The following is a 23915-nucleotide window of genomic DNA, read 5'->3' as shown; positions in this document are numbered from 1 at the left end:
ACAGTGCTTATCAATCAGATAACCCCTGATGCCCCATCAAATTGTCAGATACCATATGAATTCTGAATGACATCTACTTGCATCAAACTGTTCCCAATCAATCTCCAGACCGAGCATACTTTCCATCATCTTTCTATAAGTGGTTTTAGACATGAAATTCATTAGAAAGTACTGCTAACTGCCCCCAGTCTATCTGTGAACAAAAAAAATAAGTTCATTCATCATGTTATTTGTAATGTTGCCTTTGAACTATTCAGAGTGTCAGTGAAGCAAGTTATTTTTCATATGTTGATCTCCTTTTCATAGCAAAATGCGTGGACATTGCCTTAAGTTCTTGTACTGATGTTGCCTATACTCAGACGATGTATCCTAATTTTCTGGATCAGAAGTCTCGAGAGGTGATTGAGTACAGCTCCGAGTACATCCTCATCAGCGTGCTGCACAACTTGCTCCAAGGAGAATGCAATCCGGACCTGAGGCTCCTGGGCTGCTCGGTGCTGGCCCCGCAGTGCGAAAAGGACAAAGTTATAAAGCCCTGCAGGCATGTCTGTGAAAACCTGAAAAAAAATTGCCTCCCTGCCTTTGATGCAATAGACATGGCTTGGCCCTACTTCTTAGACTGCGACCGCTTTTTCGCTGGGGAAGAAGAGGGATGTTTTGACCCGCTGGCAAAGCTGCGAGGTAAGGAAGGAAGCTCTGCTGACACATCTTACTCGTCTAGGTGGGAAGGGTCTCATCTCACGCAGCTTGACATGTCTATGGCACAAAACCTCTCTGCTTGTCATCTCAGCTTGTCGTCTTTATAGACACCTGTAAGCTGTGATTCATTTTGTTCCACCTATTTTAAACACTTAATTAAACTGTGCTCAAGAAGCATCTGTTTCTCTCCCTCATATACAAAGAGCATCAAGACAGGCAGCTCAGAACTAGATGTTTGGACTGCCAATGTGCGTTTAGATAAGCCCTGCCCTGTGTGATAGCTGTCTGTATATTTGAAATATTTTATTTAAAAACTGAAACTTTAATGTACTTATAAATTCATGACTACTTGACAAGCTTAACAGCTCGTTAAAATAATCTCATTAATGATTGTCACAGATTTTTGTTTGGATGAAGAAGATCCAGATAGCTGAAGACAGCTGAATCTCATAAAAAATAAATTTGATCCACCAGATTCAAAATGTACAGATTTTTATCTGTACATTTTGTGACTAAAACATGCTAAGTATGCCAAAGGCCAAATTATAACAAGGTTGCACAAAATATTTGTCAGTGTGCATATGCATTAGTATGATTTTACAAACAAAATATGCCACAATAAACAGTGTAAGATGTACTACATAGATTTAAGGTTTTGATTGTAGCTGTATTTTCTATAATTCTACTACTAAAAAAAGGTATTTTGCAGAAAAGTGCAGGCGTTCATACAATCCTCTGAACACCATGGTTTTAAACACTGTGTTACAATTTTTCTTTGCAGGAGAAGTAGATGTTGAGGAAGATTTGCCTTCAGACTTGCCAGCAACTTTTATTCAGTTCAAACACCATTCGTATTCCCAAATGGTGAGCACGTTGAAGAAGACTGCTTCTAAATGCTCCCATATTGCAACAACTTACAGCATAGGTCGCAGTTTTGAAGGGAAGGATCTTTTTGTGATTGAATTTTCAACCAAGCCTGGACACCATGAACTGCGTGAGTTATAGCAGTGTTGATCAGGTTGCTTGAGGGAACTCCAGATTATGTGAGTGAAAACAGGTCCTTTTAACAGGATATCACTTAAACTGTAAAAAGCATTGATTCAAAAACATTTCTCCTCCTCTGTGTTCCTGAATTACCATGATAGCTGATGATTCATTGTAGCAATTACAGTCTGGTTGCAATTTCCTAAATTTATGACCTCAGTTTATGACCATGGTTGACATTCCTTGTTCCTAGATGTATGACCATGTGCTTGGTTGCATTGATATGGCTATTATTTATTTGTGCCCAGCGTAGAAAGAACTTTGGATAGTTTTCTGTTACTGACCTGCCCTCTCCATCATCTACCACTTCCTCAGTCTCCTTTTATTTACCACTGTACGTCAAACCCTACACACTTCCTACAAGTAATGCCTGTGCCTAGTCTAAACTTAGCCCTTCACATCCTAAAATATGTACAACTTGTGAGAAGGCCTCAGATACAGAAGGACGTTGACATCAAAAAAGGCCAATGCCGCATAGAAAACAATCCTCCCGAACAGAGACTCAGGTCAGTGCAATACCTGTAGTGTAACAGGTGAATGATACCAGGAATTTATGTTGCTATAGTGCCTGGACACCTTTAGGATATGGGTCCTCACAACTTTTCTGCAAAGGGGAACAGTGCTGTTCTCTGTTTTGTAGATTCATCAGTGAGACAGCAAGGGCCAGATTTTTAAATGTTCTAAATTCTTCAAAATGCAGCTTATTTTCTTGGGGAGTATTAGGTATTATTTTCCAGTCATCAGCTCCCAGCTCAAATATAGTACCTGACTAAATCTGGTGGACTGCTGTGGCCATTGCTGCATACCAAGAGCCTCAGGTTGCTTCTCATCAGACTAGCTCCAGTATCAAAGCAGCTTCAGCAGTGTAGTAGAACTGAACTGCATCTGACTTAATACTTTATTGAGATTATCATCTCAGGTCAAACTACTGGGTCCTCTGTGTGCTATGCTGCAGGGGAGGCAGAGAGGACAGTGAAGACTGGTGTCAGCTTTGATTACTCTCGGCCACGCTGCCTTGCATGGCGTAGAGGTATTTTGAGGTGCCGTGACACTTGATCAAGATCCCAGTAGATGTCTTTAACAAAGCAAAGACCTACATTACTATTTCCTGGCCTATCATCTTTCCTCTCTTGTGTAAAGAAAAGAAGTTGCAGGTGTCTTTTTAAGCTGCTATTCCATTTGCCAGGAAAACACAAAGCCTATGAATCAGGCTTTTAAATTAAAATGGTGATATGGCATGATAAAAGGTGGTAGTTTAATACATTATCTAGGATTTCCCTCTGAATCTGTTGCTTCATGCTGCTCAGGACAGAGTAAAAGAAGATGGAAATAGCTCTAGAGCTGGAGATCTTGCCAGCCTGAGCAAGCTGGCATAATAGCTCTGTGCCAGCCCTCCTCCCGTGTCTAGGGCTCGAGGCTGGCCAGGATCAAAGACGAAGATGAAGGGATAGACAGGAAAGGGTGGCTCCAAAGTGCATCTGTTTTCTACTTTCCATTAGTGTCTAAGGAAGGATGGAAATGGAGAGAAGAACTACAGGGAATGGTGAAGTTTTCTAATAGTCTTATTCCAAGGCTATTTAGCCTAAAAGCCACTTTTTATGCACGAACTAATTTCTCTTCTAAATACAGAGGTAATATATTGCACATCTGTGACAATATGAGGCCCTGAAGCTGCCCAAGATAAGTAAGAGTGCCGGGGTGTATTTTGTTCCTTCCCAGCCATGGCTTGACTTCTTTTTTTGCAGCATTCTTTGTTCACAATTAATGATGAGTCCAGCAAAAGCTTAGAGCAACAATTGCCTCTTATAGTTTGGGATCCTGAAAGCATGGACTTACTTTATTTCATACTATTTAAATTGTCACTGAACTGACTGGTAATGGAGGGAAATCCACCTGGAACTGGTGTGCTATTTACAGGAATGTATGCATTAAATTAGTGTAAATAAAACATTCTGACTCATCAGTAAGCTATTTGTGTTACTCTGCTTTTGGAAGCCATCCAGGTATAATCAAATTAAAGCATCTCATTTCTTCATATTTCACAGTCAAGCCAGAATTTAAGTACATTGGCAATATGCATGGAAATGAAGTTGTGGGGAAAGAACTGCTAATATACCTTGCACAATATCTGTGTTCGGAGTATCTTCTTGGGAATCCACGCATCCAGACCTTGATTAATAACACCAGAATTCATCTCCTACCTTCACTCAACCCTGATGGGTATGAACTGGCTGCAGAAGAGGTAAAAGACTTTTTATAAGGAAATGTTCCGTGCTTCATGTTTCTAAAATTCCCCATGAGAAAGGACAAACTGGGAGGGGAGTGTCACATATGGGAGGGAGTGTTAATAATCAGCAGCCAGAATCCCAGCCTGGTTTGGCGGTAGGCTGCTTTCCAAAGGCGATGTGAACAGAACTAAGAGGAAATCAGAGCCATGTTTGTCATTTTTGCTCCCTGCATGTGATGACGTGGGAATGACTGTGTTACTTTTTCACACATTTAGCGCACTCTGCTCTCATTTCTAGAACAAAATGCCCATTGACTCACTTTAATGACTCTTAAATTATTTTATAGGGAAATGTAGTTTAATACTGTGAAATAGATATTCTTCCTCTTGTAGAAGAGCAGGTATAATAAAATGTGAATATTTTCTGTACTATCACGCTTTCATAATGGACGGCAATTTTCAGAGATCAGCTGGTGTCTGAAGGAGACCTGTGAAAGCAAAACTTCTACTATATGTTACCTGACATTCTTCTTTTCACCTCACTTTTATCACCAGCACCATTAGCATGAAAATAAGACCTTCCTTCTTCTGTGTTGCTCATGTGGTGAGCTCTGTCTGTTGTATGTCTGGCGTTATTGCATTCTGCCTGATCTTGTCTTGGAGCATCAGCTGTATTTTCTTTTTCTCCTCCTCTAATCCACTCTGCATGCTGCTCTGTGCTGAGTAAGAGCTGCTGTGTTCCTCTCATGAGTCACATCACTGGTGAGTGAAATGCTTCCTGCGTGCTAGTTAGTGCGTTAGTGATCATGGGGATAAAAAATGATTAAGAAGTGTTGGTTTTTAACAGCATAGACATTTTCCGTTTACTTCTTTTAAAACCACCCCTTGTTTAAAATGGCATTTTAAACAATTTCCACAAAGTGATATTTTGAGACAAGAAGTTATTCTGAGGTTGGTTCTATGTTACAAATTAGGGAGCTGGTTACAATGGATGGGTCATTGGACGACAGACAGCTCAGAACTTGGACCTGAACAGAAATTTCCCTGATTTGACGTCTGAGGCTTACAGAAGAGCTGGGATTCGTGGGGCCCGTCTTGACCACATCCCCATTCCACAATCCTACTGGTGGGGTAAGGTATGAATTACAGATTTTATAAATCACACATGCTGCAGAGCAACTCAGGAGTTAAGAAACTGAGATTGCTTGGTCTGAAGTTATTCTCTGCTAATCAGATTTTATAAGTAGGACTAAACTGGACAGGCTCAGAATTGGCATGAAAAATCATGGTGTAGGTCTGGCCAAAGAGGCAGGTGTCACAAATCATTGGGAAATTTAGTGGATAATTTGGATTTTTCTATTTTAGATTAAGAATAATGACTGTTAGGAGAGGGTCATGAGTATGTAATGATTAATCATTAGTGATTTAAACTCTGGTAGCATGTTAAAGACTTTATGGACTTGGCTGTCATTGCACTAAGCTCTGCACAGGTTTGATGCAATAGTGGTTTCTGCCTTGGAAAACATACAAAGGCTGCACACGAAGTTGTGCAGCATCAGCTTTCCACAAAAAGGATGATTCTCAATGACCGTAACCAGCTGAAGCAATGGAAACAGCCTGTCAGGCTGCAGTGGTGCTGGAAGGGAGAGTTGCTGCTGCCTCCAGTCCCGGGGAGCAGGATGGAGGCAGCACTGCAGGGCCTCGCGCTCATCATCATTAAACTTCATGTTATGTGATGTCCAGGAATGCAAAGCTCAGTCCTACCTGTGTCCCTGGCAGCCTGACAGCCCCCGACACTAGCAACTCGCATGGGAACTTAGTTCTCAAAAGAAGAAACACAGAAAGCCAAATTTCTTCTGCTTTTAAACGCATTTTATTCTAATTCAATTTTTATTGCTAGCACAAAGCCTCAGACAGGTGAGGAACAGGGTTGTTTCAGCAGCTGGTGTATTAGCAGAAGATTTGAGAGACCATACTTCAGTTTTCCACTCTGCTACAGGTATCTCATATGAGGCCAGGTCTAAATCCCAAAGGCATCTCTGATGCTGCCCCAGTGTTTTGGTACCCCATTTCACAGTAGTGAAATCTGGATAAAACATCTCACTCTCTCAGGATGATGTGCATATGAAAATGCAAGGCTGTGAAAAGCTCAGTAATGCACATTGCATTAGACCACTGATTTTTGACATAATTAAGCTCAAGAAGTTTGTTCTATTTATGCATGTAATCGTACAGACCCCAGCTTATGTCACCTTATACATGAGTATAAAGTCACAGGCTTAATAGTTTCCAGATTTTGTCTGAATAATAAGAGATGTAGAGCAGTAAATGCAAGTAGAGTGCAGAACCTCAGATGAGAAAGAAGAGTTAAGAGCACATGGAGTAAAGCCTGAGGTCAAATGAAAACAGCTGAAAAAGAAGAGGATTTTAGGAGAAAAGTCTAGAGAGACAATAGTTTTGGCTCACCCCATTTGTGCATAGTAGTTTTTATGGCTGTACATCTGAGAGCCGTGTGTAGCTATCAAACTGCAAGTTTTCTTCAACAAATGAATGGTGTATGAACAAATATGAAGAATCTCGGGAGCGGGGCTAGGCCCAGCCTTGCAGATACCTGGCGTGAAACCACGTTGTTTGCAGCGGGGACCTGAGCACTGCAGGTGTGAGCTCTGAGCTGGCTGCACTGCGGAGTCTCCCAGCAGGTTTGCTTTCCCACGTAGGGCTGAGGCTTAGAGCCATCCCTGTTCTCTTTTTAGGAAACCCTCTTCCTCATCCTCTAAAGCCGGGACTTTGGCTGGGGCTGCCTTTGTTTCACAGCAATTCTCTGAAGATGGCTCACTTTAGTTCAGTGTCTGTCATCCTGTTCCCACAGGGCAAAACAAGATTAGTCAGGTACCTGCCAGCTTTTGTAACATAAAGTAACGTTTACTCAGAAGAACATGCTAAATCAAAAATATATCACAAACCAACAGTCATTACAAACATATATATATGTTTCTAGCTTACTGGAGTCACTGTGCTATTTCAGACCCTCTTGCAGAGCCCGTCTCTCTTGGTCACAGCTTCTCACTGGGTTTCTGATTTGAGAGCAAGTGTTGTCTTGCTCTCTACTTTGTCAAGGTTGGGCATTCTGTGAAATTGCAGGTCTGTTACCTGCCAGGCTTTTTGACCCACATCAATGTATGTGCTTTCCTGGGGTAGATGCTTACAGGGAAATATTCCCTGTCTTAGAAACATGAACTCGCAGCCGCTTACTTCAGTTCTTGCCAAGGCTGCATAGCTCAGCCATGAAGCACTGCCACCAGCCTGTCCACAGAGACATGGCTGATGAGTCAAACTGTGTCTGCAACATCTCACTTACCGGGCAGAGTCCTTTCTTTGCATGGCCCTTTGCAGAATCAGTAGTGAGGGTGCCAGTCTCCTGGGAGCTCTTTCATGGGCTGTATTGACCCCTAAGCTGTGTGCAGACAGTCTACAGGAGTGCCTGGCATGACTAAAAAAGTCATTGAAAATTCCTTTGGTTTTCCGTGGAGGTATCCGGGAAAGCTGCTTTTGCCGTTTCGGACTTGATGTAGTGACTGTGCAGCAGACTTTGAGGTACAAAGGCAAGGATGGAGATCTCCCTCCAGCCGTGTGCTCACTCTCTCTCTGCATCCAGAGGTGCAGGGTTGAAGGCCCAAGCACCTCTGAGGAAGGACAAACATGGCTTTGACCCCTCTTTGTGCCAGTGCCCGGTACAAGCTGTGAGCTTGTCTCACGCTGTGCAGCCCAGAGTTCCCATAACTCGCTGGATTTTCTGGTTCTAACCTCCCCACTCCCTCTTCTGAGTCCTGCTTCTGCCCTGGTTCTTCTGACGGTCCTTGGATGGTCAGTGGTAGGCAGCCACTTGCAGAAGTCATTTTTACAACCATGTATTTAGCTTTCTTAGGCTCTGTGTAACATCATAGCAGTTTATAGAGGACTGGATGGAGACAGCCTAACATTTCTCCCACAGTTACCCCCACTGCTGCGGCCAGCTCTGCCCCCGCTGCGGCGTGCTGGTCACCCCAGGGTGTCTGTCACCACAGACAAGGGACCAGGAAGCCTTGGTAGACAACCACCTCTGTCTGAGCTCTGCCTCAGTAGGTGCAGACCCGGGGTTATAAATACACCCCTTCTCCTGCAAATCTTTTCTTGTTTTTGAAAAAGAAATTGAAATAAGGGTGATGGTCCAATGATCCATTCCTCACAGCACCAAGCCTCAGGGAACCTCTAGATGTTCTCCTGACCCCAAAGTGGGTCCTGACCTAAACAACACCCAAAGCATCTCCAAATCTATGTGCTTTGCAGAACAAATGAGGGAACCAATTTGCCTGTGACCTGGATGGCACCACAAAATCTCCTTGATGACTGCAGTTTCACACGGTTCAGAAACCTGGCAGGAAGCGGTCTCACAGCCTCGAGTCCCTCTCCTCCGCCGGTGGTATCACAGGGCAACCAAATCATCTCTCCCATAACGAGCTTCAATTTTGTCAGGCAGATGAACCCGTGGCTCTTACACTAGTCGGCTTTGTGCATGCAAAAGCATTAGATTGGATGTTTCAACACCAGCCTCTCAGCTTTCATTTACTTAATAGTGTTTATTACCTGCCTTATTAAAGTAATTATCTGAGTATTGCAGGGGATTGTATAAAGATCAGAAAATGGAAAGTGAGCTCCCAGCCAACCCCATAATTTCAGGAGAGCTCCTGCCTCCCTGTAACCCTTGCTGTACAGCGCATTTTGTTCCCCGCTATTACGAATTATTGTAATAAGTGGTCTGAGGGCTCAGACTGAGAGACTTCAGGCTTCATCTGAAATGAAGTCAGTTAAATTGGCTTGATTCAAACAGAATTTGGAAGTCTGTGCCAGTGGAGGCTGGCATAGTCTTTAGGAAAATGAGTCTGGTTGCTTCTAAAAGAGAAAAAAGAAATCTTTGAAAACCATGGAGACAGTGACTAATTGCAGTATAATTGACAGAAATGAGATTCAGGTTTAAAAAGGGTAGTGGCCATTCCCTGTACTTATGTGGAAATAATTCAGCTGCTTTCTAATTGTGCCTCAAATTGCTCTTGTGAGATGGATACTTTAAAATTGATCTCCTCTGACTAAAAAGCAAGAGCCCTGGTGAAAAAAAATCAAACCCCACAAAACCCACATTAAAGGAAAAGTCTATGAATAGTCAAAGGCCAGAGTGACACAGATAGCATCTGATATCATCCAGTGGAGCTGAACCAGGATGTGCACATTTCAAAGCCTTAATCACTGTACATGATGGCACTGAAATGCTATTAAGATAAAAACAGTGACATTGAAACTCCTGATTTTCCACAACGTTCGCTTCAATAAGATATTGGCTCTGTGACACAGCGGTGTCTTGTGGGTTGTGCAGGTATCTAGTGAGCAAGTTGACTAATCAGGGGGAGGGATTGAATTTAGGAGCTTTCTGTGTAAAACTGTGCATTTCACCTTTGCCCACTAAATTGCAGAAGCAACTTAAAAATCTTCTTATCAAGGCCCGAGACTCCTGTTTGAAAGCAGGGCTGATTCTGGCGTCAGGCATGCCCTCTCTGCCTGGGCAGCGGGAGCTGGGGCAGCTGCAGGCAGGGCAGGGAGCTGCTGAGAGTTTGGGGCAGCATCCTCCTGGGGAGTGCTGGTGCTGCGGGGCTTGGAGGATGCAGGCTTGTTGCCAGCTTCTCAGCCACCCCGCGAACACCCAAGCAGGGGCCCATGGGCAGGCAGTGCCGCTCGCAGCCCCTTACAAGCCACCTGGGGTCTTCTGCTCTTCAGAAGAGATGGGCTCAAAGGATGAAAAAAGCTCTTTCAGGGTTCAGCTGAGTGTGGCTAGTTCAGTCCCAAATTCCCTTGGGATAAAGGTCATTATCAGACCATCCCAGGGCACTGTACAAAGACCAGAAAAGCAAATACTTTGACCGCTGCAGGTAGCGTTCTTCAGACACTGCCAGGTTCCTTATCACAAAACCTGGTGGGCTGTTTTCTTCTCTCACCTCTGTGTTGTGTGAGTGGGTGTGTGAGACTGCAAAAAGTGCAGAGCATTTGTCCTTTCCTTTCAGAGTGCCCTTTATCTACCTTTTAAAAAATGTTTTTTAAGGGTCATGCCCTTCCTGGAAACTCCGTGTCTAATCTTGCCAATTATACAAAAAACCTTGGTTAGGTTTCTGGTGTGCAAAGTGCATTCTGTATGTTCCTGAGTTGGTCAGACTTTACCTGTTACATCCCATCTTCTATTTAAGTGGCCTCTTTATAATACCGAGGTTGAAAGGGTTGCGACACAGAGATTCAGAGGCTACCATTATGTTGATAGATAAGCTGGACCTGGCCTGTTTCTCCTGAGGACAAGTGGCACAGTCTGACTTGTGTCCATATGGTAACCACAAAGTACTGATTTAATGATTCATCTTGCAGCAGTGGGAACCTTCATGTTCCTATTTCTTCCCAAGTACGAGGTACAGCCTTTTCAAATAGCACAGCTGCAGTGGCTGGAGGCATTAGTTCAGCTCAACGACTACAGAAGGGCGTTTTAAGGAAACCTGAAAACTAGGGGGACTCAGTTAACAACTATGGCATCTGAAGGGAGGTAGCCTCCTGCCTAGGTCAGGAATGGGCAGGGTGATATAATCTTAAATCATTCCAGGTAAAACTGTATTTAGACATGGCTTTTTCCTGAGACCCTTTGCTTTCTACCTCTTTGCTGGGAGCTGTAATACATCTATGGTGCACCTTTGCTTCACAGTGTTTTTCTCTGCTCCCCAGCTAAGTTGTGCTACCCACTGCATCCCCAAAGCTGTGATTTACCAATAGCAGAATAGGGACTGATCCAAAGAAAACAGGAATTACTATTATTGCAACCCTAATGTATGGGTCTTTAGGTTTTTTAGTTTGTTGGTTATTTTGTTTGTTGTTTGTTTGTTTGTTTGTTTGTTTTGTGTTTTTTTTCCTGCACGTTGCTGACGATTCACTGTTACTAGTCATTAGCCACTGTGGGATCCTGGTTAGATGATTTTCTAACAGGTGATGGAATCAAAGCAAAGGGTGGTATGCAACGTTAGCAGCCCTATATAGATGCTGGACTAAGTATGTCGTAACAGATCTTGCTCATTTTTTTAAAACCTGCATATCTGCACTTGTGCAAAGCAGAATCAGGATTAGCAGCCTCTGCTCTCACCCGCTTTTCCCCTGGTAACTTCACAAGCTGCAAAGAAAGGAGCCTCACCTCCTCCAAGGGCACTGGCCTGTGTCTGGGCTTGCAGGGACCGGCCACCAGATGACACTGTTACCCCTAAGAATTAACTAACACTGGAGCAGGTCCTTGAAATTACTCCTCAGAAAAAGGGGATGAAGGAGCCTCCTGGATGTCGAGGGGAGATGAGCATCTTTGGGATGCTGGTGCCCACTCCCTCGGCAGCTGTTACTGAGCGTGGACTGTCAGAAAGACAAATTTTGTGACTTTTCTACAGCAGTTCATTGCAGGGAAACTGCAGTCATTGCTGTGCTTTATATGCATTAGTTTTCATTTATTTGCAGATGAACGTGGACCAAAGGATAGCAAATGAGACGATGTATTTCCAACAAGTGCTGAGAATTACAAATTGATCCCCGCATTCCAGTTTATCCATCCAAAGTCAATCCTGCTGTTTCAGAAATGAAATTAGATAAGGAGTTTGGTTTGCAAGTAGTGGTACAACACCATGATTTTTCAAGTCTAAAATGCTGCCATCATCACTTTGAACTGCTGAAAATGTCACTGCAATAAAAAGTTATTCTTCTGTCAAAGTTTCTCTTTCTTTTTTTTTTCATTTTTTTCACAGTGAATAGTGTGTCTCATCTGTTCCCTGGAGCAAACTGACACTCTTCCCCCATTAACCTTTGGGATGGAAGAGCCCAAAAGCCTCGTGATTCTCCTGTCTGTCATACTCCCTTCTCTGCTGGGCTTCATCCTGCCCAGGACCAAATCCCTTCAGAGCTGCATGGCTGCTCACAGATTTTTTTCTCCTGGATTTCAGGTGGCCCCTGAGACGAAAGCGGTCATGAAGTGGTTGAGGTCTATTCCGTTCGTGCTCTCTGCCAGCCTCCATGGGGGTGAGCTGGTTGTCACCTATCCTTATGACTATTCAAGGCATCCTATGGAAGAAAAAATGTTCTCCCCCACACCCGATGAGAAGGTAATATTGGTTTTGCAGAGTGAGCATATCAGCATGGTTTCCACGTGTGGAACTATGGAAATTTTTCTTTTCACAACTAACAAATTTTGATTTATTTAAATTGTATACATATGTGTATATGTATGCATATATATATTAAATGTGTAATAAATCACATGTTTATATATATAATGCATGTACATATAGATATATATAATATGATTTATACACTACTTTAATGTGCTTTAAAATATAGGATCATTTACATGCTATCAACTTGATTTGTAAAGATTTACCCATGTTTTGTGAGACCAAATATGATTTGACAAGGCACAGGTTAGGAAAAGCCAAGCTTTTACTATTGAAAGGGTGAAGGCTATGATATTTGTACCACTGATTTCCAGGAGAAAAGGAACAAGCCTGACCAGCAGTACAGCAGTATTATTTTCTGTTGAAATTTGTAGGGGGGGGAAAAAAAACAAAAAACTGGCTGCCATATGGTGGCAGCCTTGTAACATTTATTCCAGGTCAGATGAACAGGAATGGTTTTTCCCTCTCTGTCCCTGGAAAGTTCCCCATTTGGGACTCACTGTAAATCTTCTGTGAAATTTTTTGCCATCTTTCCTATTTCCCTTTGGTTTCCTCAATCTAGTATTCATTGCCGACATGCCCACTAGGAGAACAGCTAGCTTTTCAGCCTTCTAGTGTATGTTAAAAATGTCCCTGATCTCTTAAGAAAAAGTGGTTCATTATATGAGGAATAACAGTTGAAAATAGTCAGAAGTATCTGTTGTCTTTGAAGTGTGCGTTGTCTTTGAGCATATCTCTCAGCTGACTTCTAAAGTGACAGTTCTCACCAGCACCTATTAAATATTTAAATATTTATGGCTATTAAACATTTTCTATATCAATCCATTTTTTCTGAGCTGTACAATACCTAGTGTCTATGCATGTGTGATGATGAATTAGCAGTAAAATAGACCAGACACTGCACAGTAAAAAGCCCACGTAAGAAATGTCTGGTGGGTGGTAATGAAACTTATAGAAGCTGTTGGTGAGGACTAGAGGAAATCATAAACCTGTGCACTTATATCCCATCGCCTGGGGTAGGGGTATCTTGATTTATGCATAGATGGTGAAGGAATATGGCCATGTGCGCCTTATCAAGCAGTTCACCTGAGGGATGGAAGGACAGCAGTCGCTCCATCATCTCCAGTCAGGGACAGCACGTGAATTTTGAGTGAAATGATGCAGTCGCATGTAGAAAGTGGTCCATCCCAATGCAGGGCACAGCTGGGCAAGCTCTAATGGCATCCCTGGTTTGCGACAGTGTACAACACAGGACCTCACACCAGTGGCTTCTGCAGAGTCAGTGGCTGCAAGGCCTGGGAAGATAGCTACAAACTTGGAAGTTTAAAACATACAGGGGAGGGCTGGGGATGTCCTCAAATAAAACCAATTTTTCAAATGAGTCAGCACAGGAACTTTAACAACACTACCAATATCACTTTAAATTTTGCCCAGAAAGTTATAAAACCTGTACCTGTGAAGTGACCTGCATTTAAGTAATGTCATCTGCAGCTGCTGCTGCCAGGGAACCTGCATCCTGAAATATAGCAGCTTGTTTTATCTGCCATACATTAGCTATAACCCTTGTTCTGACCGCTGACCTGTTGAATTTGCTGTGCAAGGGGAAACGAGGCAAGTTTGCATCCTTGGCTGCAGCCCAGGATGAAATGCTGCAGTGCAGATGATGGCCAGAAATTAAAAAGTCAAATTCTGCAAAGTACATTCAAACCAGGTTGCCCCGTTTGAAAATGCATGTGGGTGCTGCCACCTCCTTGTGTCCCTCACGGTGTATGTGTGGTAGCACGAAGATCGAAGACACTGCAGATCTCAAGCCTCTTTAGCCTGCATCGCAGCCTGGGTTGGTACTTGCTGGGACCAAGGAGTCTCAAAGCTGGACCATGTCCTTACACTCACATTCTTAATCTGGTTCAGCTCACCTAATCCAGAACTTTCCCATTTTTTGGCTTTTGTGGAGATGGATGTTTTTAGCAGGCTCTTGTTGCTTTCTGTTACACAAGAAGCTGCATTGATGCCAGTGTTCACGGGAGCAGAAAGGTGTACATCAAGTTCACTCCCTTTGGTGAATGGAAACACTCCCTTCCCTCCCCCTGAAAAACCCAGCCTGTGACAGTCAGTGGGGTAAAAGCGCTGGCCAAGGTAACAGCACTCATCCCGTTTTACGAAATCAAGCATCGTGCTTCCAAAGTCACAAGGAATCCTCTGTGTTCCTTCCCTTTTTGTTCCACTGTATTACACCTAAATGTCTAAGTTTTTTTGAGATCATGACTAGTCATACCTTAGCTGCTAAGTGATAATAAATGTATTGCACATTTTAACTTTTTTTTAAAAAAGTTTAACTTTTTTTTTTAAATCAAGTTCACTTGATTTTGGATTTCTCACTTTCTCTTCTCACTACCACCTATCTTTGTTCACTTGAACCAGTGGCCAGGCAAAAGCCTTATGCTTCTTAGTGTGAAACAAGAGAAGAAAGACTTGGTCATTGGAAATAAAACATCTGCAAATGTCTTTGGGAAAGGTGAGGAACACAGTCCTAAGTCACATAGGCACCTTGTAAACTTTTAGCAAATATCTTCCACAGAAGGTTCAGAATTGGAACCCAAATTCCTGTAGAAATTAAAGATATCAGGACTGGCCCCAAAATATTGGCAGTAAATGTTCTTCTTAACATATTTAATTAACATCCATTTCTTTCCAGCAGAACTTTGAAGGAGATGTAATTGTCTGGGCTGAGCAATACTTAGACACATAGAAACTCAAGGGAGATGCAAAAGCATTTTGTATTAAGTCAGGATTTTTAGTGTCTGGTCATCAGAAGTATTTTGGTAAATTGTCTTTACACTTATATGTCACTCTCTTTCCACCTTTCCTTGGTAACCTACCTGATCCCATAATTGGCTCAGCTTCGTGATTATTAGAAACATCTGTAAATATTAGATCAAAGTTGTGTGCTTGGTCATTTTGGTCTTTATCCTTGATGACAGCATCAAGAATAAAGTTTTAGGATCACTTCTAAAAATAGGATTTTAGCCACCCAACTTCTTGCACATGTTGTCTTAAGCAATATGCAATGATGCTGAGTAGTAGGATGTAGTAGCATCTGATAATTGCTGTCATTTCAATGTTGAAATCAGAAATTATAGCTTTTGTAGATGAGATTCAAATAAACAAAAAGGAAAGGGGGGATTTCTGTACAAATTTGGAATAAACATTGGAGAAAAATGGCAGAAACCTGATTCAAAGAAATGGTTTCTGCAGATCACTGCTGTTTCTTCTGTCTTCACTACATGTACTTGTCACTTTTCCCTTCTGGGTGGTGACTCCTCTGCTCTTCATCTGTATCAAAACTCTTAGGAAATCAGCGGTGACATCCTCCATCACCACATCCTGTCCTTTGCTTTTTAGGAATGGTTTCTGCCCCACAGAGAAGCAACTGTCATTGAGATCAAACTGGCAGGTTGTCCTGTGTGAGTGATAAGTGCAAAGCAAATTGACACTGTCTATTTTGAACAGCAGCGGCCAATGCAAGGATATGATTGGGCTGAGGCTGGTGTAAGTATTTTTGAAAGGGTAAAAATAGCAAGAGCTAAAACATAACAGGGAGAGCTAATTTCAGCATTAAAACCTGGGACTTGAAGTACAACCAAACAAGCCCTTTATTCCTGCCCCAGGTGACAGGTTGAAGCCAAGTATCACAAAATCCACTGGCTATCTCTGGTTATCTCTGGCTAAATGTACTGTATTGAAGAGAAGGACCTTGGAGAAGACAACAAGTGAAAACTTCCTGGCAGAATATCCTTGCAGGGAGGCTCACCCCCTCCATCAGCCTCGAGGACGCAGGGTGGCTCATTGTCTGGGCTAGCAACAGCAGTAGTGACTAGCAGCAATGACAGTTTGTAAAAACAAATGTATTTCAAACGCTTTTGTTACAGATGTTTAAAATGCTGGCTAAAGCCTACGCAGATGCACATCCAGTCATCTCGGACCGATCCGAACTTCGTTGTGGTGGAAATTTTGTAAAACGTGGAGGTATTATAAATGGTGCTGAGTGGTACAGCTTCACTGGAGGTAAAACCACTTTACCATCATATCAAGTGAGGTAAAACCTCTATATGACCTTTATGAGACACAAGGGTTTGCAAGAAATAATTTTATTCATTTCAGTTTGCTTTAGGTCAGACCCCTGCAAAAGGTAACTTGTAAAGGAATTTAAGTAGAAAAATGTATGTTGGTAACATTTATATTCAGGTACCATGGGATGCATTCAGCCCTGATACGACCTGAGAAAAGTTAACAGGTTATACAAGGGTCGAATTTGTTATTGCATATAATATCATTCTAGTTTTAAAATCTGAAATGTAGAAATAAATGCTTAATGCTATGGTCTCATTCCTTAGTGGCATGAATTTGAATCCATCCTGCAGACTATGCAAGTGCAGTTTAAATAAACTCTTTCTCAGGAAAAACTACAACAGATACAAACATCCCATTCATTTGCGCTTAGGTTGCTAATTTGATTTTCCCAATAATAGTATTTAGTTTCCTTCAGGATTCCCAAAATACTGGCATGGATGAAATACCAGTGTTCGTAAAATTTTCAGCAGTGCTTCAGTTGTGTTTTCAAATAGGACTCAGCTGGATCCCCAAATAATTATGTTGAAACTAGGCATTTAGAGAGCTTTGGGGCATGAGTGAGAATTAGGTTTAAATATCTTCAGCTTACATTCTTCTGAAAATTATAATGTCTTTTGTACAGAAACAGTTTTGAACATACTAATGGCAAAAGGTCGTATCTTTGCTGGTGACCCTTGGCATCACCTCTGATACAGCCGATTATCCAATTACCATGATTAACCAATCCTTATCTCTCTATCAGTACTTCGTCGTCAGGTGAATAATAATTTTAAATGATGCTTTTTCGCCTGAAAGAAGTGTCATTGTCATTAGTTAATTTGCAGTTGAAATGAGTTGTAGAATTCTGAATTTGTCAAATACTTTTTATATGTTGGCCATGCACACTCTTTGCAATAAGTACATCCACACCCCCAGGGATTACATTCAGCTGACTGCAACAGCATATCTCCAGTTAAGGGTTAAATGGCTTGTTCATGATCTCTCCTTTCTCTTTTTAAACCTGTAGGTATGGCAGATTTTAATTACCTTCACACAAATTGCTTTGAAGTTACCGTGGAGGTAGGATGCGAAAAATTTCCTTTGGAGGAAGAACTGTTTACAATCTGGCATGAAAACAGAGATGCCCTTCTGAATTACATGGAAATGGTACAGCTCTGCTTTTACAGACCTTTGTGCTTACCTTCTTCCTTCTTTATTCTTTGTCAATATTCGCTTCATTATGGTTTCCCTGGTTAGTTATCAACGACATAGCACCAACTCGATCATCACACTCCATTCGGGACCCCAGAGCCTCAGTTTGTCTGGCAGGATACACAGATAATATTTTGCCTCTCTTACAGGAATGATGGAGACTGAGGACAGTAAAGGCCTTGAAAATGGTGAAAAAGGGACTTGTCCGTAAATACTTTGTGCAACATTATAAATCAACTGTCCAAAATTTAATGCTAGAGAAAACCCACATATTCAGAAAAATATGAATCAACCTTTCTCTTGAAGAATAAGCCAACACGATCTACTTTCCAGACAGCTTCTTGGAACTTTCTCCTTTCCGTATTCTACGTTTGTGGCCCAAACCCTGCTGCACAGCAGCAGGAGATTTAGATTCAGCTGAAATGGAGAGGTTCTAAGTATCTTGCCAGAAATGCCAAATCAAGCTTTTCAGCTTGATTTCTTGATGAAAGTAGTTAAAAAAGATCTGAAGGATCTAAAGGAACAACTGTATGTCTCTGAGCATTAAAACATGCCATTTAAGAGTCATTTTTAATAATAAGTTTAAGCTCAGCAAAAACAAATACCTCACTGACAATAAGTAAGTGAACACAGAAACAGAAGTTGCTCATCTTTCTCTCAGCCATTAGTAGATTAGCTTTCTGTCATGCCTTATTTTGATAGAGTACACAATAATTTAAAATTGTTAGGAGTGTTTTTATGGCCTTTCTAAGCAACCTCTTGCTAGTTGTGGTAAGTATTATCATTCAATAAAGTCTACAGTACAGACCACCAAACCCATTTCATTTTACAGCTGTCTGATGAAAATGAGTTTTAGTGAATCCAAATGGAGCTGGGTTAAATCCATATATATTGCAGATGAAGTCTTCAAGATGTAAAGATTTTTATAGTGTGAGATACTGTAGAAGTCTGTGCCGGAAAAGCTTTTTGAGTAAATGCAGGACAGTAAGCAAAACAACTTTGTAGATAAGGATGACTGAATTACTCCAGATAAGGGTTAAGTCTGCCACAGCCAATTCAAACTTTTCTTATTCTGATATATACCAGGCTGTTTGGTGTGTGTACAAATCTACTTGGCTTAACATGCAGAAGTAGAATTCATTTTCATAAACGCCGATCTCTTCTCCCCATCAGAAGTGGTATCAAAACACTCTCCCAAACTTATGTGGCACAGACTTGAGGGAAAACCAAAACCAGTATATTTACTAAAGCAAAACAAATCAACATTGTTAAAGAAATTTCTATTTTGTCATTTTTATCCCATCATGTTGTAATTGCAAAATTATTATTGAAGTTGGATGAGGTCATACTACTTTGAGTATGTCTACACTGTAAATTAAATTTGGGTCTGAAATGACTCTTCTGACCAGATTTATCCACTATCCATATGATAAATCCTCAAGTCCATGCTGAAAAGCAAATTGCAGAGCTTCATCATAATAGTTCTTAAGGGACAGTTTTCAACTCTTTATACTGAGTAAACCCTCCAATGAATAGCTCAACTCAGTATGGAATAGCTATTTAACAAGAGCAATGACAACACAGCCTCACCTTAAGTAAAAAACTGCTGTCACTAGACTAGACTTTTTTCCCCCAGCTTCATATTAAGAATTACTGTAAAGTTAGATATTTTAATGTTTATTTTTAAACATCTCTATATTCCAACAGAAAAGCAAACATATTTTTTCCATTGTTTTGATGCTGTGTTCTTTTTTCTATTCTTCTTTTGTGACAAAGGATAATGGGGAAGGAAAAATGGGAGGAAGAGAAAGAAGGGTGGGGGAAGTGAAGTGAAGAACAGCTCAAGTTGATCATAGCAGTTCAGGGGAAAAATCAAAATGGAATTGCTTTTCATTTAAAAAGGTCATATAGAGTTTCCAATAGAAAATATTTTCATTTCAGAAGGTTGCAAAAAAAGAACCTTAAGAGGTTTAATGTTTAAATACTTGGATTTTTATTGAACTTCAAATATAGTGAGCTGTTTGTGCACCTCCTTGTATAACAGAATTCACACCACTCTTCAGTTTGTCACCAAGCACATTTCTCATCAGCTCAAGCAGCTGGGTACTGTGCTTGGAGAGAAGGGAAAACGGATATTATACACACTGCTATCATGACATTCTGACATGTAGTGAAGTGTAGGCAGCAGAGCGATGATGAGTCCCAAAGCTAAAGAATTGCCCCACCTATTCCTATTCACTGATATTAAATAAGAACATTAAGAAATCAATAATTTTATTAAATATTATATATTGATTAATGTGCATCAGTGTATTTGAGAATTATTAACAAATATTGTGTTAAAGATTGTACATTAAATAATACTAATATAGAAGTATCCATCTTATTTTATTCTTATGCTTCTGTTCTACTTCAAATTACTAACAGTGTGTCTACCACAGGACAGTTGTTCAGTTTTGGTTTTTTATCTCTAAACAGTTTGGGACCCTTTTAGGTGCGGTGAAAGAAAATGAAAACTGTGTATTTCAACTAATACTAAAGACCTGGTTTCCTTATACAACCCGCATTAATTGAGTCTATTGCCAGGATGGCAGTGTAGTGTTTGATAAGTGGTACTGTCTGAAAGCTAATTATTCTGCTTCATTCTGATTTATTTCACAAATCTTTTAGTGCTGCACTTTGAATAGATTAAAGGGCCATTGCTTCATGCTGAATTAACTTCACTCTTAGCACCAGTGATGCCTTCTCATTGTGTATAGAGCATCAGATTGTTTTTTAAAGCCTTAACTTTTCATTTCTTTGTGGTTCTGGGTCTAGGGCAGACATTCAGAAACAGTCTTTAAATAGTGTGGTCAGATCATGAGGTGCCAGTGGTCTGTGCAGAGAAGGGACGTTCAACGCAGAGCCACATACCTAGCCCAAAAAAACTCTTGTTCAGTTATCCCTTTCCCTCAGCCCCCTTGGAGCTCCCAAAATAGAGGATGTGATCTGAAGGGGCATTAGCGCCGAGAGCCTCTCTAATGGATTGAACCTCTTGAAAGTTGTTTCCTCTCTACAAGGGTTTCCTTGTAGAAGATGAAGAGGTGGTACTGTAATAAATGACTCCCATCTAACTTTGCTTTGCTTTGCCAGGTTCATCGGGGGATAAAAGGAATTGTGTCTGATAAGTTTGGCAACCCAATAAAAAATGCTCGTATTTCAGTCAGGGGCATCCAACATGATGTCACCACAGGTAATATTTTTAGTTTGAGCTTTTTCCTGGGGCAAGGTGAAAGCATTGAGAGCTTAACCTGCAAAAGTCTTGTCGTATTTGATAGAAAATGGCATCTTAATAGGGAATTGAAGGCTCAGCTGTGGGGTTGTTTCTAGAATAACAGGAGAGAAGACACATCAAACTGGCTGTTAAGTCTGTCGTGTCTCTGGGATGATGCAGTCCTTGCTGTTAAAACTTCCACCTGGAACTGTCTGCTGTCCATCATAGCCAATGTGTCTTCAATGAGATTCAGAAATCCACCTTTAAGTTTCATGGTTGGGGGAAAATAGCAATAGCTCTGCTCAGGGGCTGTAACTCAGCATGTGGAGGCACAGAGCCCTGATAGAATAAGTTAGTTGAAATATTGTGAGCATGAGGTGTAGACATTAGAGTAGGGTGCACACTGACTTTAACAACAGGAATAATGGCAGTGATTGAAGGGCAGGCAATGTTTTTTGTTCATGTGGAAAAGCATAAATATATGTGATTTTTGGACAGCAGTTATATTAAATGCAAAAAAACTAGAACGTTGAATTATGTTCACTTTATACCTGTCGCCAGCTGATAAACATGTATTGAGGCATATGCAACTGTTAATTTTCACAGTCATAAAGTTCTGAGCTTTCAGGCTCTCACTGAAATCAATGCTCATTTTATTATTGATTTCAGTGAGAACAGGGTAGGCCATAGGAGTGCAAAATAGAAGACATGAATGGTAACATTTTGCTCTAATGATAGTTGTTGAATCAATTCGGAAAGCCAGAATGGTTTATAATGCAGTGGATGCTTTCCAGCTTTCAAAAAAACTAACATTAGAGGGGATACAATAGTGGAGATGATACAGATTCTTGAGGCTGGTGGGAGACTCTGGCATGAATTAGGGTCTTTTTCAAACTTCTTCCCAGACAATGGCTTTCCATTGGCAGTGGACCTTTAAAGAATTAAGAATTAAATAAAAAATGTGTTTACATTGAAGGAAAAAGGAGTATTTGTTTTTGGGTTAGATGGGGTTAAGAATGTCATATGATTAAAATGTCTTTTAATTTCAGTGTTAAAAAAAGACTGAGGAATTCCATGAGAAAATAACACTAATGCAATGTTAACTGAGTTGAGAAACTTACCATTCAAAATAAAGGAAATATAAAATGAAGAATAAATATTCTGTTTTAAAACTCCCTGCTTTTGCCTGGAGGCTCTAACCTTCAGCTGGAGGAAATTTACACCCGTTTTACACTAATGGCAATTTATACCAGCTGCAGCGCTGACTCCATAGTCTTATGTGCTATAATGTCTGCAAAGTAATTGAATGTAATATAATAAAAGCAGGGATTTCTTAGCTCCTTAGACATGCTATATATATATTTATATATTGCAGCCTGGATTCTGCTTTCACTTTCTTAAATTACACATAGTTTTAAATTCGTTTGATTTCTTTGGAGTTATTCCTTGTACCCCTGGGAAAGCAGCATGAAGGAAAGCTTCCCTTCCTCGTGATACAGGCACAGCAGTTACTGACATTTTGTATGTGAATTTTACTCCATTAGCTCCCAAAGGCCAGATTTTTATGGGTGGAGTCTCTTTTTGTCATTCAAGAGTTTGCATCTGAACTTTTTTCAAAATCTGAATCAAAATCTGAGATCCTTTCAAAACCTGCCCCCTAAATGCTTGTGCTATCTGAGCATGCACGTGTATGTGAGCATGTAACTACAAAGGATGCAAGACTGAAAACTAAGCTCAGTTTTGTTGTGCCTTTACCTTTCCTAAGCTGCTGATGGAGACTACTGGAGACTCCTGCCTCCGGGGACATACATCATCAGTGCCCAAGCGGCAGGGTACAGCCGGGTGATGAAGAGGGTCACCCTCCCTGCCAGGATGAAACGGGCTGGGCGAGTCGACTTTGTATTGCGACCTGTTGAGGCTTGGCCCAACAAGCTCCTCCGCCGGTCGATGGAAGACATGTACGACCCGTATGACCCGCTGGAACTTTTTGACCCTCACGCCCAACACGGGCAGCCCGAGGCTCGAGGCGGGTCACCATCGGGCAGGGAGAAGCCCTGGTGGTGGTCTTACTTCAGCTCTCTAGACCTGCACAAACCTCTGTGGCTACTCAAGCAGCACTGAACGGCGTCACGGTGCTCTGCTCACCTGGCTCTGCTGCCCTTCCACCCGACTCCAGACACCCTCACTGCTCTTGGCAATATTTAAATCTGTTTCATTTGAAAATACAATGTTAATCTAAGCGCGCTTACTTCTTTTGTTTTCTCTTCACACACAACTGAGTATGTTCAAGTGTTTTTATATATTAAAAACAATGGTGCACCCCCGTTCAAAGGCCAGGTTTTATGCAGTTTTTTTCTTGGTAATGCTCTGTACTTCTGCCCATGTAGTTAATCATCGCATTCATTATTTATTAGGTTCTAAGTACCTGCAGGAAAATATTCCTGATCCTTTAATGCATTTTTGTACATGTCTTAACACATTAATGACTATATACTAAAAACAACTTTCAGAAACATTCAGGAAACTCTTTTCTTTCCTCTTTTTACATTATTTTAGCATATTAAGTTCAGTTCATTAACTCTTCTAATACAACTCTCAATGATTTTTTTAAAATTCATTATTGATATTAGCATTGATTTCGGACAGAAGAAGAAAATCATTAGGTATTAGGAATTTGGAAATAAGTCTGCATCTGAATAAGTAACATGTGCAGTAGGATGGGCTGCTCAGAGGCAGGAAAAATATTTTCCCAAGTAAAGTTTCAGAAGTTATCCTTTGGAGACATACGTATTAAAAGTGTTAAATCTTTACAGCCTTCCTCCTTTGAATCTCTTGCACCATGAGTAGGCCCATCAAATCAAGAAAAATCCTTGGCAAGTAAACTCTGTTCCAAGGAGTCTGAATATCCAATCTTTATGACATTTAAATGTTAATATAATTTGAACAGTTTTTAATCTGTTAAGCAAATAGATTTCTAATCTATTTCAGCAAAATACTGAAAAATACTTTTACTGCTGGAAATATGCACATCCTATGACATAGAAAAATACATGAGATAATTTGTGAGGAATTAAAGTTAAAATGTGACATATTACACTAAGGT

At 41.0% G+C, this 23915-nt stretch overlaps 1 protein-coding gene across 1 annotated transcript in view; it reads left to right on the top strand.

The window, feature by feature from the left end:
* CPZ (carboxypeptidase Z) overlaps positions 1-23147 on the top strand; it is a 40781-nt gene extending 17634 nt beyond the window's left edge. The window contains exons 3-11 of the mRNA XM_075150523.1: positions 307-681; positions 1481-1693; positions 3789-3985; positions 4945-5106; positions 12010-12168; positions 16167-16302; positions 17375-17514; positions 20692-20791; positions 22578-23147. Coding sequence (XP_075006624.1) covers positions 307-681; positions 1481-1693; positions 3789-3985; positions 4945-5106; positions 12010-12168; positions 16167-16302; positions 17375-17514; positions 20692-20791; positions 22578-22933 — 1838 coding nt within the window. The 3' untranslated portion in view covers positions 22934-23147. The remainder of the gene's footprint in view (positions 1-306; positions 682-1480; positions 1694-3788; positions 3986-4944; positions 5107-12009; positions 12169-16166; positions 16303-17374; positions 17515-20691; positions 20792-22577) is intronic.
* The last annotated feature ends 768 nt before the right edge of the window (positions 23148-23915 follow it).

Source organism: Calonectris borealis, chromosome 4 (genome assembly GCF_964195595.1).
Source record: "Calonectris borealis chromosome 4, bCalBor7.hap1.2, whole genome shotgun sequence".
Lineage (NCBI taxonomy): Eukaryota > Metazoa > Chordata > Aves > Procellariiformes > Procellariidae > Calonectris > Calonectris borealis.
Note: the sequence above shows the minus strand (reverse complement) of the source record. Positions and strands in the feature narration are given on the sequence as shown.